Below are 14,351 nucleotides of genomic sequence, written 5' to 3'. Positions count from 1 at the left end.
TTCGTTTGACTGCGTTGCATTGTGGGATGTCCAGTCCTCCTGGATGTGTGGTGGCGTCGGTTGCATAGACATATAAAGAGTAGATGCCGCATCGAACGTTGGGCCGCGAGAAATGCGGCCGCCATCTTGGATCGGTCCTTCTCCCAGATCAGTTCTATGAGTGACTCGTTGAGCCTATGAGTTGAGCAGCAGAAGGAACAAGATGCCAGAGCACTGTGCAGCGTATTCCTGCTCTAATCTAATATTACAATATTACAATTCATAATCAGTACGGTACAGTACAATTTTAAACAATTATACATAAATCCATGCATTTTTGAATGTTATATTGACTCCCTCAGCCTATGGCAGGTAGATACATATTTAGCTGCCAGAGGAGCTGCTGTCCCTTATTTTATTATTATTATCTCGTCACAGTAGAGGCGTGGAGATTAGCCTCTGTGGGAATGTTAGTTAATTTACCCCCCGGCCAGATGTGTGTGTGCATGCCTGTGTAGATATGAAAGGAGAAGCAGGGAGGAGAGGGGTTGTCGTACATGTGGTCTAGTGTAAATGGATTGCACATTTCCAGCAGTAGGTCAGTGGAGGATGTGCTGTGGTTTCATGAGAGGAAGACACTTCAGAGACAGTTCATCTCAGGTCACCTCAGATATTCTCAGTTTTGTTTTTTTAAATATTGAACATGACATTGAGATGAATTATGAGATAATTTTTCATGTCATGTCACTTTTTTTTTAAAGTTTAGACTATCAAAGGAGAAGTGACAGAATCTGACCAATATCCTTTGCTGTTAAACTGTTTCATCAAACAGGAGCAACATGATGTGGGGTTTATATAAAGAATGAATTAGAGATTTAAGAGGCAAGCGTGAACATGTATTTCCACTCTGTGCCCGATATTCTCACAGCTGAACAAAATGTTCCATACATTTTTACTTGGTTCTCCACATCTCCACTTAAAGCAGGACGAACGTCACATGTTTGTAAAGCAGAACTGATGAGTCCAGGCTTTTTTAGTTCAGTTGAACCACAGAAGTTAAAAAAATCATACATTTATTTAACTAAGGAAAAATCTTAAATCGTTTGTATAATTTAAAATGGATATTACTGAACTCTGCCCCGTGTTTTTGTTTGCACATTAAATACAATTACTACATAATTAAAATATGTAATAAAGAAGACATTCACATAATTAGACCTTGCCTAAAAACAAAGGACACAGTCGTTTTAGATACTATACAAAGTACTCCTACAACATCACTGTCTTTATCAATGAGAGCTACACTCTCATTGGTAACTGTGCAAGAACAAAACAGTGTGAAAATGATCGATTTAACAAAATTTTATATATATTTTTATACCACACACACTCGCTCAAATGTGGACCCCCCCTCTCCTCTCCACTACCACGACTATGCGACTGGCAGAGCATGGATCATTTCTGAATATTTATTAACATATAGGGTTCGGCTCTTGTTTTTTTTAGTGCTTTAAATGAAAGTGTGTCTGTTTGACTTGTATTTAGATGTGTCCAAAATGTCATCTCTCTCTCTCTGACCTAATTGTATTGATACTCTTGATTTATATGTATTTTAATTTTCTCTGAGTGTGTGTGTGTGTGTGTGTGTGTGCGTGCGTGTGTTGTGTGTGTGTGTGTGTGTGTGTGTGTGTGTGTGTGTGTGTGTGTGTGTGTGTGTGTGTGTGTGTGTGTGTGTGTGTGTGTGTGTGTGTGAGAGAGAGAAAGAGAGAGAGTGAGTGAGAGAGAGATTTATGTATTCATGAATGAAATATAGCCTATTAATACTCTATAAATGATTTCTCTTGTTGTGTTTATATTTATAGTGTTTGTAAAACACCTATCATACATCACATATATCATATATCATAATATTCTATTACTGTTAATCCCACTGTGAATATTAAAATACGCTGAACCGTGTCCTGTCCTTACACTGAGTGGAGCGGGCGACCGGGCCAAGATGGCGGCTCCACCGCTCGTCAGCGCCAATAGGCCCAACGTTCGATGAGGCGTCTACTCTTTATGTCTATGGTCGGTTGCGTCACTGCTGAGCAAATCAAATCCGGGATAGGCACTAGGCAGAGGAAGACCGGAAATGCAATGACATACATAAATATATATATATTTTTGAAAAGTTACAGTTTAAGTTACAGTTTTACAGAGCATGAATTCATATATATTGTGATAAAGTGCCTTTAAAGCACCTGTCCTCAAACGTTTGTTTTACCAAATTCTCGAATAAGGAATAATAATAAAGTTTAATCATCGAGATTTTAAAAAAATGACTTTTATTTTGAAGGTGACGGCCGGAACCACTGCTGTTAACTGACGCTTACTCTAGACGAGACACTCGCAGCAAGGTCGAGCACTGCCTGTTTGACATTTTGAGCACGGTTACCTCAGCCGTGGAGTGTCACCGCGTGTCTCAAACGCGGCTCACTTGCTAACATGTAATGAACACGAGGACGCTTCAAGGAGTCACTACCGTTCGTCTAGCAATGTCAACGAGCCGCCGTCTATGTGCTATAGAGTGAGAGTCTGTCAACGTTACCCGGGCGCTAAGCTAACGTTAGCTGACAGAAACACGAAGTTAAATAACATGAGTCCCTCTAGTAACCACGGGGCAACTGACGTGTCCATCAAACCCGCGTCTGCGGTCTCCGTAGCCGGGCATGTCCAGCGGGTCTTCAGCCACGTGAAGATCGAAAACCTGGTCGCTGGGCTCAGTGGAGGAGTGGTGTCAACATTGATCCTTCACCCTCTGGATCTGGTCAAGATCCGGTTTGCAGGTGACTTGCAGTGATTCTAACATCATTATTGACTGTCTAATAATGTGCACGTCCACCCACCAGCCTGTTCTCTACCAATGATAGACATGGTTATGATACCAGACTGGCGTTAGGTCGTGGCTTTACCTCTGCCCACAACTAATGCACTTTAAAAAACAGTAATGTCTAGAGCTGTAATATATTGGAACAACCTCCCTCCACATCTTATCCTAATGGGAAATATTTTAAGCTTCAAAAAGAAACTTAAAGAAGCAGGTGTCATTAAGGATATTAGGTTGTCTTGTTTTGTTTGTTTTTTGTTTTATAACATGAAGAGTATGTCTCTGTGCCTTTCGTGTCGTAGGGTGCTACTATGTATTCATTGTTCAAATATAACAATATGTATGGTGCTTCATAATATTTGTCCATATATGTCTTGTGTTGGACCCCAGGAAGAATAGTCTTCACAAAGGTGATGACTAATGGGGATCCTTCATAAAATGGAAAAAACAAAAAAAGGCATTTGCGATAATATACTATACTTTTCTTGCCAGTTAGGAGCTACTGAAATATTAATGGATTTGTTTATTTTCCTCAAATGGAGCTAAATGTGCAGGACTTTGGTTAGAAATCTGATACTTTAAAATGTGCTTCATGTCAGCGGTGCATGCTGCTAAGGCTTTATTCACCTTCAAACTTTTTGGTGTCTTCTGTTAAATTTAGATGATCTGACTTAACAGATGTCTTTCTTTGTTGTTGTTTCAATGTAGTAAGTGATGGATTGGAACTGAGACCCAAGTACAGTAGCATATTGCACTGTATGAAGAGTGTTTGGCAGCAGGAGGGACTTAGAGGACTCTACCAAGGAGTGACACCCAATATATGGGGTGCTGGAGCATCTTGGGGTCTCTACTTCTTTTTGTACGTAAGCTATAATAAACCTGCCGGATCATGTCTGCATCATATTTCTCATGGATTGTGTTGACCTTTTAAAGTGATGTGTCACATGTCTTATTTCCCACACTAATCTTCCCTCACAGCTACAATGCAATCAAAGGGTACATAAAGGAGGGCCGTCAAACTGAACTGAGTGCCACAGAGCACCTGGTGTCTGCGGCTGAAGCAGGTTAGTCCTATATGTATCTGGATACTGCTGACACACTGGCTTCAGCAAACAGGAGCATTTACCCCAAATTAGGTAAATGCCCCGATATTTTTAGAATTTCTTACACATATGGTTTCCCCCAGGTTTATAGCGTTGGGGTGGGGGGTGGGGTGATGACAAAAAAATGAAAGGTTAACATGGTTCTCATGTGTTTCTAACGCACTGTAGCAGATCGCCTGAGTGTTCTTTTGATAGCGTGCTAGTCAGTGTCTATTCAGACAATTTAATGGTTTAGGTTTGTATTAAAGGTCAATCCCGTCATGGATAAATGAATCAGTGTTAAAAGGTGTTAAAAATTACCAGACAGAAGGATCACAATTATACAAGCAATAATCAGAGCCACAACGCAAACTCAGTTTAAATCAGTGAATTACAAAATGAGCTACACTTGGCATCAAAAAAAGTCTTTAAAATAATTGTCCAAAGGTCAGAATAATGGTCCCCAACAGAAACAGTCCAAAGTTAAATCAAAAATCACTTTATGCTTTCAAGCACAACAAACTTAAGAAAGAATTTCAGTTTGTTTAATTCTTTTGTTTTCGTAGGAGTGAATCATCTTCTCAAACTAAATAATAAAGGATCTCTGATAAGTTTCAGTTTCGTTTTTCCTCTTGCCTCCAACAACCATGTAGATAAATAACATGAGGCTGTTTAGTTTGTTCACTGAAAGGACAAAGTATAAAGCTGTTCTATCAGAGAGGAATCCTTAAATGGCTCCTGTTGGGATCTGACGCTATTCAGAAAATACAATTAAAGAAAATTAACTTGACGTTCAAGGGGGGCAGGGGGTGCTGTTGGGGGGGATATAATGGTATGGGGAACACTGTACGCTGATTGTAGTTAGGGTTGGTCGTGTGGCGGTGGTACTTAGACTTTTAGCCACCAAATTATGTTGGTTCTACCATGTACTGTTCATGTTAAATCGTCTGTGCCAAATTTTGGTACCTAGCATGTGAGCTTGGGCTTCTCTGTCCTCTCCTCTGGATGTTTGACACAGAGCAGGGCTCAGCTCCGACACACACACACACACACACACAAGACTACATCACTCCTGCAGCTTGTTCAAGCCAGAGTCAAACTTTCAACCAGACAATGCTCGCTTTAGTATAGTATAATATAATATAATATAACGTGGAGCCGAAAGTGGTCACGCCATATTTATTTTTTGTTTTACCAGGAAAGTCCCATTGAGATTAAAAACCTCTTTTTTTGAGGGAGTCCTGGTCAAGAGTCAGCAAAAGTTACACAGTTAAGTGTGACATTATAAAGATGCATTTGACCAGCTGACATTTTTCTACTGTATGATATCCAAAACTTCTGCTGCATATTCATTTTGTTCTTATTTGACAGTGTGCGTACTTGTTTTCGCTTCTGTCTCATGGATTGGATGTTTTGGCACACAGAACCTCTGCTCATATATCGTTTATCATCCCGTGCTCTGTGAACTCAAGTAAATTTAGTCTACATAATCAGCAGGGCAGCTTGGTCTGGCACCAACTACATTACGATCAGCGTCTCTTAGATCATGCCTCCTTTCTCCTTTGTTGAGGAGAACCACTTGATCCGGGCTTGCAGGGTGTAGAGCTTGAGTTGCAGCCACACACAGTAAACACAAAAAGCCCTGTAGGAGGAGCCCGCTGACTGTGTTAACAATGGGGCGTCTGACCACTGAATGCACTTCAGAGAGCTTGCTTTTGGAAAATGTGGTCGGCTTCATTCTAACACTTCCCTGTCCTCACCTAGGCATCCTGACGCTCACCATAACCAACCCAATCTGGGTGACCAAGACCCGGCTGGTGCTCCAGTACAATGCTGACCCGACCAGTAAACAGTACAAGGGGATGATAGATGCTCTGGTCAAGATCTACCGCCACGAGGGAGTGCCAGGACTATATAAGGTTAAACATCAGTGTATCTTTGTGCTCTCATGTAATTAAGCAATATATGAAATGCTTATTTACACCAATGACAGGTAAGTTTAGTGGAGGAATGTCGGTTTGGACAACCATGCTACTACAGCACAAGTTGTCCTTTGCCCTCCTAGGCAGGAAATAAAGTTTTGTATTTGTTCATTAATCACCACAAGAGGGCAGTAACAGCCCATAATAGTTGTATTAGAGAACTTGCAACCCATGAATAATGGTAGTGGAAGCTAGAATGAGCCTGGCAGGATAATGCTACTCAGTGAAAAAGTCTTTGATAGATAATGAATACTATAGGTATATGTGTGCGTCATGAAAGACTTACTTACAAATTACGTACTTGTTAAAGGGTTATGTTCCTGGTCTGTTTGGCACATCTCACGGAGCGCTGCAGTTCATGGCCTACGAAGAGCTCAAGAGAGACTACAGCAAATACAAGAAAGTGCCTTCAGATACGAAGCTGGTGAGTCATTGACCCCACGAGCCACAAATGTCTGGAATCATGCTCATCGTTTCATAAAAAAACCGACATAAGGCTTGTAACTTCTCAGTTTAATAAGACTGAGCTCACAGCGGATAACTAGCAGCTGTGACTCATCAGTTTTCCGTCTCTGCTCACTTTTATCTCCGTTTGGTTACTTTTTGTAAACAGAGTGCATTGGAGTATATCACAATGGCAGCATTATCCAAAATATTTGCTGTGGCAACAACATACCCATATCAGGTGGTGCGAGCTCGTCTGCAAGACCAGCACAATAGATACAATGGACTTATTGATGTCATCAGACGGACATGGAGGTACGATACTGATCCACTCCCAAAGAGGCCAAACATGACATCCTACTCTCAGTTTCTAAAATAGCTGTTGAGTAATGTCCAATTTGAGTCTCAGCCATTTTTTTCCCCCGTCTCTGCAGGAACGAAGGCACCATCGGTTTCTACAAAGGCATCATCCCCAACTTGATCCGAGTCACTCCTGCCTGCTGCATCACCTTTGTAGTTTATGAGAATGTCTCTCGCTACCTTCTGGGACAGTAAATGAGCCTGTAAAGCATGGCACGGACAGCCGCTAAGACTGAGCTCTCACTGAACCTTTGGCAGAGATGCAGGGAGAAACGCACCGGACGTAAACCACAGTGTACACGGAAATGTGCAGAGGGGAGAAGCATTCGTTTGCACTAAAAATGAACGAAGATGCTGAGAAAAGGAGTCAACGGTGCATTTGTAAATGCACGACATACCCTTTGACTTCTGGGGAAAAGTGTGTTGCTCTACTTGACAAAGGACACAGTGCTGTGATAAGCATTTCATCATAGTTATGTTTACATTTTTTTTTTTTGGCAGAAGAAATGGCTACACAATGAAATGTGAAAGAGTATTATTATTAACAGCAAGTTGGAGATCTCAGGGTTCCAGTCATGTGTGTGAAATATTAGTTTGTCTCTTTTAAATTATTTTTTTATGTAAACACAGCAGCAATAGAGATGATTTTTGTGCTAAACATGCCAATTAATGTATCCCATAATTCATCTGTTTCCTGGCCAGAAATTGTAACCGCATTGCTTTACAACATTTCATTATAAAAGCCAAACTGTTTTTATCTGCATTGTCATGTTTAATATATATATACATAACTTCTATAAATGTTGTGTTTTTTTAGAATAAATGCATTACTTTGTGACTACATTGAATTAGGTACAGGGCATTTCAAAACTCCTGAACATAAGAAATGGTCGTAAAGTTTGAGTTAAATTCTTTAGAAAAAGAATACTTTATTAACAGCAATAATGAATATAAACATGTCATATGAGTACATAGTTTAAATATCGTCAATGTCTGTTAAATGGTTACTGTATACAAACGGCACCCATAAGCAGAAAAGCTACAGTACAGAGTTGGTTTCTGGTCATCAGAATGACACAGTATTCTTGTTTATAGGCCTGTCAACTAGTATAGAATTTAAACCACATAAAAAAACATTCAAGTTCTTATCAGTGATGCTGTGACGCCTCAACAAACCATACCCGATTGTTTTGGAGGGCCAGATGACATACTGTCATACTGAAAGGGCGGGTCCCTCCCTTACACATCACTTTAGTTTATTTGGGCAGTTCCTCAATGATAATCCTGGATACTGAATTCCACCCTGTAGACGCGTCACCTCTGGGGTAGTCGGCACAGGTCCCCACCCATACAGCCACATCCACCAACCCTGCTTTGACACCCTCACACAGCCCTTCAACTGGAGAGGAAGAAAAGAAAAGAAGTGCAAATGAATTTCAGGCGACACCCAAATAAAACTGTCCAGACACAGATATAAATTGTTAATTGGTTTGTTTGGTGGAAGAGTGTACCCTCACTTTGTTTAAAGACTTTCCTGCACCCAAAGCAAAGTCAAGACATTTTGGGAAATGTGCTTATTTGCTCTCTTTCCTAAAGATGGATGAGAAGCTCGATACCACTCTCATATCTTTTTTTTTTAAATCTCCAGCTACAGCCTTAGCTCAGTTTAGCACAAAGACTAAAGAGAGAAAGCCTGTCTGTGATCACAGGTAACAAGAGGGTTGTGTCTGGATGGTAGCCAAAGGTTTGCCAATGTCTCAAGATAAGGCATTAACCTCTAAGCTTAGGCACCAAATAATAAAGGTTACATGGTTATGGTTAGGCATTGAACGGTTAATATTAGATGTTTAAGTTAGGGATTGGCCTCATGGTTGAGGTTAGTTTAGGTCGTAAGGAAGTGAGTTTCATGGGAGTTTTCATGAGTTCTAGGGTTCCCATCTGGACACAATAAAAAGCTAGGAGCAGTAAGTTCCTGAAGGCTGTTCCTCACTAAGAAATAGCCTGCACATAACCCTCTGTAAACTGCAGCCTGAAGTTCTTACACGTAGGGTTGTGAAAGGACCTAACAGTATGGATATAACACATTACTTTGTGAGCTTTCGATGAGCTGTCTATGTTTGACAGAGCCAGGCTGTTTCTACTCTTTATGCTAAGCTAAGCTAGCCAGCTTCTTGCTCTAGCTAAAGCTAATCAAAAAAAAAACATCAAATTCTCATATTTCCCCAAATTTTGAACAGTTTAAAGTGTAATTCTGGCGGAAAATCCTCCCATGATCTTTTTTGGCAAATAAGCCATTGAGACTGTTTTTTTGTGTAACAACTATTGTTCGAGAAGCAGTCGGACGTGGCTAACACTGATTAGGTCGGGGCAGTACAGTGAAGGCATTAAAACGCCTTTTTTAACCACTACAGGATTGCATTTGGTAATCGACTTTACTATGAGAGGAGCTGGTACAGGGGCCAGTAGGTAAGTCTTTAAAACACTCTTTAATAAACTCTGGGTTCACTAACTATGTTGTTGCTGCTTTGTTTTCTGTGTAGGGGCTCTTATCATGCTTCTGCAGAGGTTTACTGTTATTTTGAGCAGTGTTAGTGGTTAAAAAAGACGTTTTAACGCCTTCGACGTACTGCACCGAGCTAATCGGTGTTAGCCACATCCGGCTGTCTTGATTTGATGTATGTAAGTGCTGAAAAAGACCATGGGAGGATTTTGCGTCGGAATTACACTTTAAACTAAAGCTTCATACAGAACTGGGATGAACATTATTGGTTAGGGTTTACTGCACACTGTACCTGAGGACGTTCTGTGGATGTTGATGGTTGAGTTGAGTTCAGGACTTCCTTGGTCTAAGTAGATGATGGACTCTATGGGCAGGGGTCCTGTGCACTCTGCTCCATTGAAGGTGAAGTACCACCTCTGGCAGCATGCGTTCTTACACTTGAGTCTGAGGGAACCACTGAAGAGGACTCTGAGGGCGCTGTCTGAACGCAGCTTAGTGAACGTACAGTCCTGCAACACATCATTGGGACGTTTTGCCATGTTTATGCATCATGGTGGTTGTATAACATTTCTGTAATTATGTAAAATGATTGAAACGGACCCACATTCCTCAGAAACATGTCATTTGAGGTATCCAGATACTTACAGCTACTTTACCGAGGTCGATCCCATAATTGAGAGAGTTCCAGGCACACTGCTTATAGTTGGGCCTCCAGGTCTCCTCGAAGATCTCGTTGATGCACTCGCCTTTCTCACCTTTGAGCCCATCACGGCCAGGGATGCCCGGTGTCCCGGGGATGCCGTTGGTTCCAGGGTTGCCCTCTCTGCCAGAAGTGCCTGCTGGTCCCTGCATGCAACTGCCATACTGGGAAAAACAAGGAAAAGGAGGAAGTAGTGATGAAGTTGACAATGAAAAGAAGGCGTGCAACAACATCAGCCGAGTCTATTGTTATCTGACTTCCTGTTTCAGATTTTCAGATAAATCCCTGTTTGGGCTGCATGCACCATGGACATCTAAATGCTGCCATTCATCCAACCACGCTAACCCATACATTTGAATTAATTCATCAATCTATCACCCATCTCTACTAGAGTTTTTCATTCTTCTGCTGCTTTACACTTCTACTCTCCTAGATCTCAGAAGGAAACATTGTACTTTTTAATTACTTTAAAATGGATTGTCCCAAAATGTAATTCCTTATAATTGTAGTGTAGCTAATTGCCATATTCGTTCTTGTTTCAAGCCACAGACATTCTTTTCTAGAGCATTTCTTAAAACAAGTTACACATTTACACAAGTTACACGGTGCAGACAGATGTCCGTCCTGCACAGAGCTGGGTCTGTCCCACGTTCCTGTCTGTTATAGGGAAGGTTTTCCTTGCCACTGTGCTCTACGGGGAATCGTTGGGTCGGGTCGGATCGCGAGGGCAGCAGCTTCAGCAGGGGACCCCAAACTTCCCTTTCCGGGTCCACATTAACCAGCTCTAACTGGGGGATTCCGAGGCGTTCCCAGGCCAGTGTGGAGATATAATCTCTCCACCTGGTCCTGGGTCTTCCCCGAGGCCTCCTCCCAGCTGGACGTGCCTGGAACACCTCCCTAGTTGTTGGGTCTATGTAAATCATATATAAGTCATAGAGTGTGGTCTTTACCTACTCTGTAAAGTGTTCTGATATAACTTTTGTTATGATTTGGCACTGTAAATAAAATTGGATTGAAGTGAATTGAACCATCACACACAAGAAACCGGATTATACCTAGTTAAGCAGCCATTGAAACAAATACACTGCCATAAGCCTGAAATAAGTGTAAAACAGATGTGATCCAAACTAAGGCAAAGCAAAGAATCAGCAACCACGAGGCCACGAAGCAAGCGGATGACAGATCGTGTGTTAGTGAGGAACTGAAGGCTTGGTGACAGCCTAAATCAGTAGGTGTTTGGTCAGACATATATCCTTGTGACTCACTGTCCAGCAGACTCTCCTGTGATGTTTAAACAGATGCTGCATCTTACTCAAGCTGACTCAAACACACACACACACACACAGACAGACGGGGGAGCTTGCCAAAACTACCCTACCACACAGAGATTGACACAATGGAGATCCAAATAGCTCTGCGTAATATGTTCTTAAAGAGACATTTGGAGCAACAGATTACAGTGTGCAGGATAGTTGTTAAGGCTTTTTTTTTTTTTTAAATATGGAGTTAATCTTGGTCACCTGATTTGTAAGTTTCATACAGAGAGACATAAAGTGACACGTAGAAGTGCATCCTCGCCCTAAAGCGAACGCTGATGCCAGAAGGCTCCGGCTTTTGTTGGGTCGCTGCTGCTCCTCTGCTAAGCATGCAGCTGTGGAGCACTTATAGGGGCACAAGGCCAAAAGGCAACAAAAAAAAGTCTGTCGGCAGGAGAGGAGAACAAAGAGCTTTTACTCCAGTTTCAACATCTTGCCTCGCCACGAGTCCCAGGGGGTGAAGTAGAAAAAATATTTTGCAGATGATGTGAATCTGGAAAATACCTAAATGCAGGGAGAATTGCAAAAAAATATAATGTCAGCTGCCGCGAAACAGATGGTTAAGTCTGTTTTAGCCATTTAGAGGCTATGGAGCAGCCTCGAGATGTGAGGGTGACATCATCTTTATGGTAAAGTCTGTGATGAAACCAATAGACTGTGGTTTGGTATGCATGTGCTGTAATAGACATCGAAATTTCAAGGAAAAAGGACAAAACTTCCAAGCACTCTGGCATTTAGGTGGCAAAATGTGGAAATACGGAGTCCGTCAGCAAGGAAACATTTCAGTTTTATTAACGGTTGGATTTTTGGAGACATTTCAAAGCAGACTAATGAATGGAACCTCTGTCCACTTTTGCTACACAGCTGACTTTAATATTAGTTGTTTCTGTAGTGGTGCCGCCTGCCTGCAGGACTTCACTCCAGCTCTACTGAATACTGGTAGCACACAGTTCCTTACTGTAAAGGAAGCATAAAGGCTGCATTTGCTCCAAAATGCTCAGGAATCTGCAGTAATTCATGCAGTAGTCAACACCGAAGCAAGGGCTGAAGCTCTCCTGGATCATGCACAGCACAGCGGGGATATAATGTCCATCTTTGAGACTTTTTAGACCTGCGGGGTCTCAGGAGGAATAGGGTTTTAGGATTACCATGATGTTCAAATAAGTAGATCTTCCTCATCCAGAGTGTCTAGTGCAGTTGGACTTTTCTGCATCATTTCCAGTGCACTAGATACAGATGGTACCATGAGATGCCATTCATTATATCCTTCTACTGTGGTTTCATTTGTGGAATTTGACTTTGGAGGATCACGAAAAGCAACTCCTTGAGCTCTGCGGCTCTCAGAGTCGGGGATTCAGACTCCCAGTCCCTGAGGGGGTCTGGAGAATCCCAGCAAAAATAAACACTAGTTTCACTTTCATTTGACCCAAGAGACCGAAGAGAGAAATGTGTGTCCACTTTGTTCCTTCACTCTCCACCTACGGCATGGAGGGTTATGCCATTGTAGACAAAGATGGTCTAAGATAAACTGAAATGAAATAGTTGAACCCTGCTTTCTGTATTTTTGAGAATATTTTCAGATATGTGACACGTGTATCACCCTTATATCAGCCAGAATGTCCCCCCATACCAAACCATAACCTCTTTTAAGTTGGTAAGATAGACAGATAGATAACAAAGGAGAGACACACAGAATGAGCCAGACCCCAGCTTCCTGTAGGGGATTTTTTTTTTCTGTCCACCCATGCTGGAGAGCAGCTAGACCTGGAATAATGGAGAACCAGCTGACCACACACAAGCTATAAAACGGCATTCCTCATCTGCTCCTGGGACCAGGTCATTTTGGACCGTTTTACAGAAGTGGTGACCCCACTCATTGCACTTGGAGCCTCCATGTGGACCAATCAGCATATTTCTTGTTTTTCTTTTTTGGGGAAATCAGTCGTTTAGAGATACTTCTGGTAAACAGAGCATGCCACAAGAAAGATCCCAGGATAATGCAAGGTGCCCTGTTGATGTTAAGGTATTCAATAAAGAGCGCCAAACCACAATAAAGCATTAGATTAGTAAACATTTCATATCAGCCCATTTGGAGTTGTTTGTGGTGGTGGGACTCCACAGCGTGTCCAAAACGCGCGCATCCCTCTTGGAATGGCACATTTGGTCATGATAAAAGCGGCAGCATGGGTTTTTGTTTTCTAGCTAATCTCTTTCTTACCTTGTCAGCGTCAGGATCCTTTCGGTATCCTCTATTTCTCACCTTTTCCACGCCATAGAGCGGTAAAGCCAAGCAGACAAGAAGCAGCAGGCGCGCAATGAGAGGAGACATCATACAAGAGCCAACGGGCGGCTGTGTGCGCTCTGCGGGAGAAGAGGCGACAGTTTGACTCCAACCCTAGACACTTCCAGAGGAGGGCAGGACAAGAGGGAAGGAGCCAGTCAACTTGCAGGAACGTCCTCAGTCTGAGGGGATAAAAAACCCAGACATCCCTGTAATATTCATACGGTCTGTAGGAGCGCACCAGCAGTGGCGTGCACAGATTTTTGAAGGGCAGGGGCAAAAAGGAAAAAGGAGGGAACTAGCGCACCCTCACCTCTGAAGAGAGCACTTTAGCACGCATTTTGGCTTCCAAGAGGGCACTTAAGCACGCATTTTGGCTCCCAATAGGACAGTAACGTGCATTTTGACTCCAAGAGGGCACTTTAGCACTTGTTTTTGTTTCCAAGAGGGCACTTTAGCATGTGTTTTGGCTCCCAATAGGACAGTAACACGCATTTTGACTCCATGAGGGAGCTTTAGCACATGTTTTGGCTCCCAAGAGGGCACTTTAGCAGGCATTTTGGCTTCTAAAGAGCACTTCAGCAGGGATTTTGGTTCCCAAGAGAACACTTAAGCACACATTTTGGCTCCTAGAGAGCACTTTAGCATGCAATTTGGCTCCCAAGAGGGCACTTTAGCACGCATTTTGTCTCCCAAGAGGACACTTTAGCACACATTTTGGCTTCTAGAGGGCATTTTAGCATGCATTTTGGCTTCTAGAGAGCACTTTAGCACATATTTTAGCTCCTAGAGAGCACTTTAGCACGCATTTTGGCTCCTAGAGAGCCCTTTAGCACAC

General features: G+C 42.3%; 2 protein-coding genes across 2 annotated transcripts; one reads left to right on the top strand and one right to left on the bottom strand.

Moving 5' to 3' along the window:
• The first annotated feature begins 2,383 nt into the window (after positions 1 to 2,383).
• Positions 2,384 to 7,554, top strand: LOC310950553 (solute carrier family 25 member 32-like). Its single transcript, XM_083918428.1, has 7 exons — positions 2,384 to 2,807; positions 3,557 to 3,707; positions 3,827 to 3,912; positions 5,695 to 5,849; positions 6,223 to 6,336; positions 6,526 to 6,671; positions 6,791 to 7,554. The coding sequence occupies exons 1-7, from the start codon at positions 2,537 to 2,539 to the stop codon at positions 6,909 to 6,911; spliced, it is 1,044 nt and encodes a 347-aa protein (XP_083774554.1). The 5' UTR covers positions 2,384 to 2,536; the 3' UTR covers positions 6,912 to 7,554.
• A 125-nt stretch (positions 7,555 to 7,679) lies between these two features.
• On the bottom strand, positions 7,680 to 13,620 carry LOC310950342 (collagen triple helix repeat-containing protein 1-like). Its single transcript, XM_083918087.1, has 4 exons — positions 13,451 to 13,620; positions 9,862 to 10,080; positions 9,509 to 9,725; positions 7,680 to 8,115 (listed from the first exon to the last, which is right to left on the bottom strand). The coding sequence occupies exons 1-4, from the start codon at positions 13,562 to 13,564 to the stop codon at positions 7,973 to 7,975; spliced, it is 693 nt and encodes a 230-aa protein (XP_083774213.1). The 5' UTR covers positions 13,565 to 13,620; the 3' UTR covers positions 7,680 to 7,972.
• Positions 13,621 to 14,351: the final 731 nt, after the last annotated feature.

The sequence above is a fragment of the Echiichthys vipera genome (genome assembly GCF_963691815.1).
Source record: "Echiichthys vipera genome assembly, chromosome: 8".
NCBI lineage: Eukaryota > Metazoa > Chordata > Actinopteri > Perciformes > Trachinidae > Echiichthys > Echiichthys vipera.
The sequence above is the reverse complement of the archived record's forward strand: the minus strand, read 5'-3'. Positions and strand labels throughout refer to the sequence as shown.